We start from the raw sequence: 7500 nt of genomic DNA, 5'->3' as shown, positions 1-7500 counted from the left end.
ATCCTTTCGTTGACGGCCACATGCCCTTTTTTAATCGGAATACTCATATTTAATGGTCACTTTAGTTCACACTGACAGCTTTTTCTAATTGTATCTCACAAAGCCTGCAACGAAGTTTATAAAAGGATAAATCAAGAAGCGAAAATGAACCAAAAGACTACAAAACGTAGCAGGCTGCAAAGCTTCTGTTCTAATTCCCTGCTAGCAGAGGTCTCCTGTCTTTTTGCGTTGCGTCAGCCTAGCGAACGCAAGAGAAAAGAAACCTCTGCTTGCAGGGAATTAGAAGAGAAGCCTGCACCTGTTCTAATCTTCTGTGTAACAAGATCTTACCGCGTATCTTAATTCCTGCATTCGCTCATAACCACAATTCCTTGTGTTCTTTTCTCGATTAGAGAGCTCCTTCGTGCGGCAGCAAAAACTGTGCTCTAAAAATCCTGTGAACTTGATCCATTACCTGTAACTGTCCTTGGGAACTGTCTACGCATGATTCTTCCAACTTCAACTTCGATTATCAATAGTGTCCTCATGAATGGCACAATACCAAATGCTCCAAGAGTTTCTGCATTCACACCCCTACTCGACGCAATTCGACCTGACATAGGGGGCGTTAGTTCCCGGTGCTGTGGTCTGATCTTATCTGGTCGGGGGCATCTTTCACTTCCTAAAATTAATTGTAAACTACGTAACCCATTGACTCCCAGGGGTTCCCCATTGACGAGTAAAATCGTCTGGCGTTAGACAGAGTAAAATACTAAGTGTGCCCGGTTTCGGCCGGTTTGGACGTCAAAGGGGTAATAAGCAGTCTGGCTAAAGTCACCCATAACTCACTGTAAATTAGCCCTGAAAAGCCCTGAGGGGAGAGACTAATAGCATCACTTCACTTCACTTTAATGAGCTTGATGTTGCACAAAATCAGTGCAGCCTGTAACGGAGAATTTTTCCCACATTCATTGCCATTACAGACAAAATGATCATCGCAATCCATCCAACTAATTAACGGAGGTCCCAAAATCTGCAACTCTCTCCCGGTAACAATGACTCTCTTATTTAGTTAGCAATCTAAGATTTTAGTGTTTTCACTCAAAAAATAGGCCGCGTTGTTTCGTGAGGTCTCCTCGTGTCCTTTGTACCCTTTTCGACTGATCAAGTTACATGAATTCACATTTTGTTGATTCCGCTTCGAATTGCCTTTTGTTTTCAAAAAGCTATTTGAACATTGTTCTCCTTTAGTCTGAGTTGTTGATGTTGTTGTTGTTTTTTTTTTTACCGTTTCCTCCTTTTTTCACACACGTAGTTCGAACTGGCTATTGGGACGTCACGACTCACCAGCCTGTACTGGACTGACAATGGAGGATAAATTCCGGACCACTCCAGCTCCTCGGAAATAGTGCTTCACTTGATTAAGATGGGGAAGTTTAACCGTGGAGTGCCTGTAGTGTTCCAAAGGCATCCCATGGAATGAACGATGTAATAGACTTCATGTGGAAAGGTTGTTGTTTCGCTCAGCCATGATTACACCGACACTGCTTAGTGGCTAAATTGGTTCATGCTACGTGATATGCAACGACGAACCGGCACAAATAAAGGGATGGATATTGGTAAGTAACAAAGTTCAAGTGAGTACAAGTAGTGCAAAGATCCGTATCTCTTCTAATTCTCTATTTCCGTATTCCCCATAATGCACCCCCCACATTTTGCATAAACCATTGCTTCAAATGCTCTTGGGAACTTGCATATTCCCAAGAGCATTTGAAACAATGGTTTCAATGTGGTTTCAATGTGCAGGGCAAACAAAGTGTGTTATGGGGAAAGGGAAAATAGAGAATATAAATAAACGCCAAATCGATGACTCCTCTTTTTCACACCGTCCAAAATACCCGGTGCTCGTCGGAAATGAAGCCCCTAAAGGAGACCAATCTGGGCTTCGGACCAAGCTTTTTTGACCCCTAAAATAGACCATATTTAAAATATATTAATGAAATATATATTTTTATATTTCTTCTTTGCAACCCTAAACGATAACCTCACGGCTACATACGGGCTACATATGATGACGTTTTGCGCAGAACACTCTAAGGGAGACCAAAATCCTAAATTTACACCCCTGAGAGAGACGACTAGCATCCCAGCCCCCTTCCCCATTCCTGGGCAAAAATAGTTTCAATAAGTATTGACAACTGACGTACAGCGTCGGATACTTCATTCTGAGGAGCTGGCTACTTTTTTTTCCCATAAATTAAAGAAATTAAAGCAGGAACAGGAGCAGGAGGGTTTATGGGTTCCTGATTAAAGACAGATTCTTTCAAACCAAAGATTAAAATTTATTTGACAATGAAAGCCATTTAGTAGTCTAAAGGTGATCGTCAATTTGACTTTTGAAATGTGACGCTTGGTGGTAATCTTTTAAAATGGCATGCCTCCAGTCGACACTCCGTCCTAGAGAAAGTGGTTGTTAGGCCTCTTGTTACTCTTCTCAAACCAGCCACCAGTTAAAATTTTATTGAAACCCGTGCTTGAGTTGGCGGTCCAGTGGAGCACCCTCCCTCTTCAACTCAGAAATTGCGATAAACGCATTCACTTTTTATAAGAATAAATGCAGATTTTTCAGTTGTGAAGGGTTTTTCTTATTTCTTAATGTTTTTACGCGGTCTTTCGTATCTACTCCTTGAGCCGGCTCGTATATGTTTATTCACAATTTCGGATTCATTTCTTTGTTTTAAAAAGTCGTTACGTAATAACGGATTGAGATAAATTCATTTCCGTGGAAGAATTTCATTATTTCGTTGAGGACGAGGCAAACTAGATAGTCAACAGTTATTCCCTGAAGCTTAAGTGGAGGTGAATAGTGGTGGATATTTACCGAGTCGCGACTTTCACAGACACTGAGGTGACCAATTGTTTTATTATACACCATACAAAATAATCAGCAGAGTTTACTGATAAAGCGAAACAGGAAGCCATTTTGTTTTCTCACGGTTTGAATGGTGCTTGTTATTCACCTCCAAGCTAGCCAATCAGAATGCACAGTAAGCACTATTCACTTGTGTGGTTGATACTAAATGATGATACTTAGTATACAAATGTTTAATTTGCACAAGGCAGTTAAGTAATAATTTAATTGGAGAGTGCGCAGAGTTAAGTATATACTAGACCCTCCGTGACGGTACACTGGGTTGCCTGTGGTACGTGCACCGTTCCAGACAATTTTTTTTAAGTTGGGGGGTCATTAAGACCATTTAAGGGGTCACCCAGAAGTTATACCAGCAGAGGCCCTTTGGCTCACAGGTCCTCACACGTTCGTACGACGAAACAGATCTGTCCTTGCGTAATATGTAGCTCTAACAGTGCACGATATTTTTTTGGTATTGTCTATCATTGTAGTGCCATGGTAGAAGTCTTGGGTAAATAGCCTGAGAAGACATGGGAAGTGAGAAACATTGGCTTCTGGGCTGACATGTTGATAAACTTCTTTTCACCACAAGTTTAAGCGTGCTTTCTGAGCATCTGACAGCTTTGTAATACTAAAGTTTACTAAAGTTAAATCCCTAGGGGTCCGGGAGGGTTAGTGTCTGGATGGGTGACCAAAAGCATATACCCCTTCGTATAACAGAAGCATTGGACCGATAATACTATTAACGCTAACAAATGCGAACTCAGCAAGGTACAGATTTTGTTAGCTTGCTTTATGCAAAAACAAATATTGATGCAAAAGTAAATAAATATTGATACACAGTTTTTAGAAAGAGCAGAAGGAAGTTTCCAGGACGGTCGCTCGAGAATAACATATTTACGACATGAAAACAACATTAATTTTGAACCGTGAATATAGAATATAAACAGTTACGATCAGCGACAAACATTTTTGCTACGTTCCATTTTGTTATTGTACGTTTTGGCTTCACAAATAAATCGCAAACTCGAAAGTGACATCGCCGGAATTCAGCGGGCGCCGTGATTAAGTTACCACGGCATGTTTACTTGCCAAACAGTGAAACATCTGTGTCAAATGATGGCAAGACACCGGGTTTTCGTAAGTTTCTTTTTCTGTCAATTGTTATAAAGTTTGACAATAAATGAGCGAATTCAAAACAAAGATCACAATCGCCCACCAATGTTTCTGCAAAGTCAAAAATTTACTCTCCAAGACGAGGTTATTTATCACCAGGTAATTCCATCATTTTGCAAATAGCAGCTACTTTATTATTCACCGACGTCACAATTTTTTGCTGATTTTGTTGAAACTCAAGCACGCTTCCAACAGACCTGTTTATTTTCATGAAACCTTTCCTGCTTACAGAGCAATACTAAAAATATCCTCCCGTATCACGTTTCAACCTTAAGCTCGAAAATTCAATACACAACATGATATTATAATTCACAAAGGCAGAAAATATCACAGAATCCTTTTCCAACGAAACATTTTATTGAAACAAACAACATAAGATACACTAAAACGCCATTCGCATTTCAGTGACTTTCCACGCCATTGCTGGTTAACGGGAATAACAAACTCACGAGGCAGAATGTATATTTATATTTCATTAAGTTAGCACAACAGAAAAACGGTAACCTCGATTTGACACGAAAATGCTTTACTATTACCATAAAAACTATCTAGTTAAGCTCGCATATTATAAAACATGATGAATTCATAAAGGCCATCTTTTCCAGCGATTAATTTTTTGAAACAAACAACATATTTGCCCTTAGAGGCGAAAACCTCTTCCTATTTCATTGCGTGCGTGAAGACAAGAAACTCAATCGTGTCAAATTACCATGTACTTTAGGTTGAAACCCTTTCCTGAAGAATCTTTTCCTTGAATAACAAGAAAATGCTTTACTATTGCCATAAAAACTATCCAGCACACATATCATAAAACATGATGAATTCATAAAGGCCACCTTTTCCAGCGAACAATTTTTTCAAACAAACAACATATTTGCTATTAGAGGCAAAAACCCCTCCCTATTTCATTACGTGCGTGAAGAAAAAAAACTCAATCGTGTCAAATATGCGCAAAATTACAACAAACTAAAATTTCAGGATAAAACCGTTTCCATAAAGAACCTTTTCCTTGAATAATGAAGCACAAAATAGACGACAAGCTTTCTTTCAAATAATTCTTAGCTGTCACATTTCCATTTTTTTTTTACCTGAAGACTGTGCAGATTTGGTCACAGATCCACTTAAGGTGTTCGATTCGTTGTCTATCTTTGTTGAACCCATAAGTTACCAGAGAATTTTCCATTTGGTTTCAGTGTTCTACATAACAGCACACTTGGCAAAATCTTAGAAATGCAGCTCACTTTGATTTCGGCTCGACGGGCGACAGATTGTTGTCGAGTCCATAACTCGTAGCTTTTAAGATTCCACCGCCTGTCTTGTTCAGCATCCAAATGACCTGCCATTATTGAGCTTCATAAGGGTATATTTTGTTCAAAGATCCACTAAAACGCCATTCGCGTTACATGACTTTCGATGCCATTGCCGGTTAAGTTTATTATTCTACCGTGTCCACCAGAGAAATCTACGCAATTCCACTACCCTCTCTATCCTAAGAAAATACGAGGAGAAGGCTCTATGCACAAAGATACCACTTAGCAGGGGAGTGACAGGGAAGACTTTTACCGACACGGAAAAAAAAAGGAAAGAAAAGCAAACAAATCCCACCCACTTTCCGACTGGGATTGCCATACTGGCAACCCAGTAATAAGCTAAGGAGCGTACGAAATCTTTGTTCAAAATCCATATAGCAATGGTAAATAGTATTTAAACAGCGCGTTTTCCGGCAGTATAAGTGCATGTTTAAATGCCTTTTCAGTCATTGGATAGGGGAGATCGGAGAATGATTTGCATTCGTGTAATTAGCAGCTCTTCCATCTTTTAAAAATAAATCTCCACCGGAGTTCATATATACGTCAATTTAAATGTCTTGTCAGCCTGAATTTACACTCAAACGAGTTCCTGCAAAATGCAGTCAAAAGTGGATAAGCTCGCGAGCTCAGTTCCCTGTCGTGAGCCCCTTCTTTTCGCTGCTTCTTAAAGTGACTGCATCACTGGATTTTTGCTGTTTTCTGCTCAGTAATATTAACCGATGTTGAAGATCCTTAACCATTATTTCAAGACTCAAAATGAGAAATTGAACAAATTGGCCATTTTTTTGCTGTAGTCTGTTACAGTCCTTGTCATGATCCGTAAAGACAGGAGAAAGTTAGTTGTCTAAGTGAAGCAACATTTCTCAATTTATCAAATTACAATGGCATTCTACAATGTGATCAAAATAGGCGTGGCAACCACTTTGAGTGGACAACTTCCACCATTGATATCTTTCTCACTCATTTAAAGCATATGTTAACAATTGCCCATATATTTTCTGATATTTCTCCCTTTGAAAACAATTATTTCTCCCAACTTATTTCTCCCTTTGAAAACAAATTCACCTGTCGCCTTACTTTGATGATTTTTCAATATCCTTTGTGTGTTGAAATAAGTACTTGCTGTGTCTTTTATTTCAACACACGAAAGATATTTAAAAGTTATTAAACAAAGGAGACAGGTGAATTTGTAACTACCTTATCTGAAAATCGGAAAATGCTCCCTGTATCATTGACTTATTTTGAGCGTCACCATAATTTAGGATTATTCTTTTTAGTTATTTGAAATGGGTGTAAAGATCGGATTACTTTTCGCCCTTTCGCCCTGTTCAAAATAGATGGTTGTCTTTGTCTTGACACCGGAATTGAATTAATAAACACTTTGACGATTTCCAATACTTCTTGGATGAAACTTCCACGTTATTGACGGACACACGTAAGAATTTCAACGCCTTATTGGCCGAATTCACACTAGAGACGAGTAACCCGTCTTGGACGGGTTTCTCGTTTGATGATTTTTTAATATCCTTCGGGTATTTAAGTAAATACTTGCGGTTCTGTTACTATTTGAAAATCGGAAAATGCTCCCTTTATTTTTATTATTCTTCATGTTTTGATCAGTACCATAATTTAGCATTTGTTTATTCTTTCAAGTTATTTTATATGACTTTAAAGACAAGACTTAAAAATCACCAGCTCGCTTTCACCCTTTCGTCCAGTTCAAAATAAATGGTTGTTTTTGACATGAATAAACATACCTTTGCCACAATGACGATTTCCTTGACTTTTTATATGAAACTTTTAAATTACTGATTGAACTCCGGCACGTCAGGATCAGTGGTATAAGTGCTCTAATAAGTGCGACCATCACTTCAATCAATCAATACATTGCAAAAACATAAGACAAAAGTCACCCTTTTTACACGAAAGGGCGTCGACTCGTGGTTATATCGCTAATCAGCAAAATGGTTTCTTCAACGATAATCGCAGACGGGTCCCCTCTTTATAAAGAACTCGCTACGCGCTCGATTTCCTCCACAATTGGCGAATCATCTTTATACGCATTTATCGTATTCGTCGGCACTGTTGGTAACGTTGCAGTTTTGTTGATTTTGTATAAAAATC

At 38.8% G+C, this 7500-nt stretch overlaps 1 protein-coding gene across 1 annotated transcript in view; it reads left to right on the top strand.

Annotated features, from left to right (window-relative positions):
* Positions 1 to 7278: 7278 nt before the first annotated feature.
* The window catches only part of LOC138010786 (melatonin receptor type 1A-like), a 2824-nt gene continuing 2602 nt past the window's right edge, over positions 7279 to 7500 (top strand). Inside the window, exon 1 of the mRNA XM_068857763.1 lies at positions 7279 to 7500. This exon is cut by the window's right edge and continues 208 nt beyond it. Within this exon, the coding sequence (XP_068713864.1) occupies positions 7341 to 7500 (160 nt within the window). The 5' untranslated portion in view covers positions 7279 to 7340.

This window comes from Montipora foliosa, chromosome 7, assembly GCF_036669935.1.
Source record: "Montipora foliosa isolate CH-2021 chromosome 7, ASM3666993v2, whole genome shotgun sequence".
In the NCBI taxonomy this organism is placed as follows: Eukaryota; Metazoa; Cnidaria; class Anthozoa; order Scleractinia; family Acroporidae; genus Montipora; species Montipora foliosa.
This window is presented reverse-complemented; position numbering and strand designations above follow the sequence as displayed.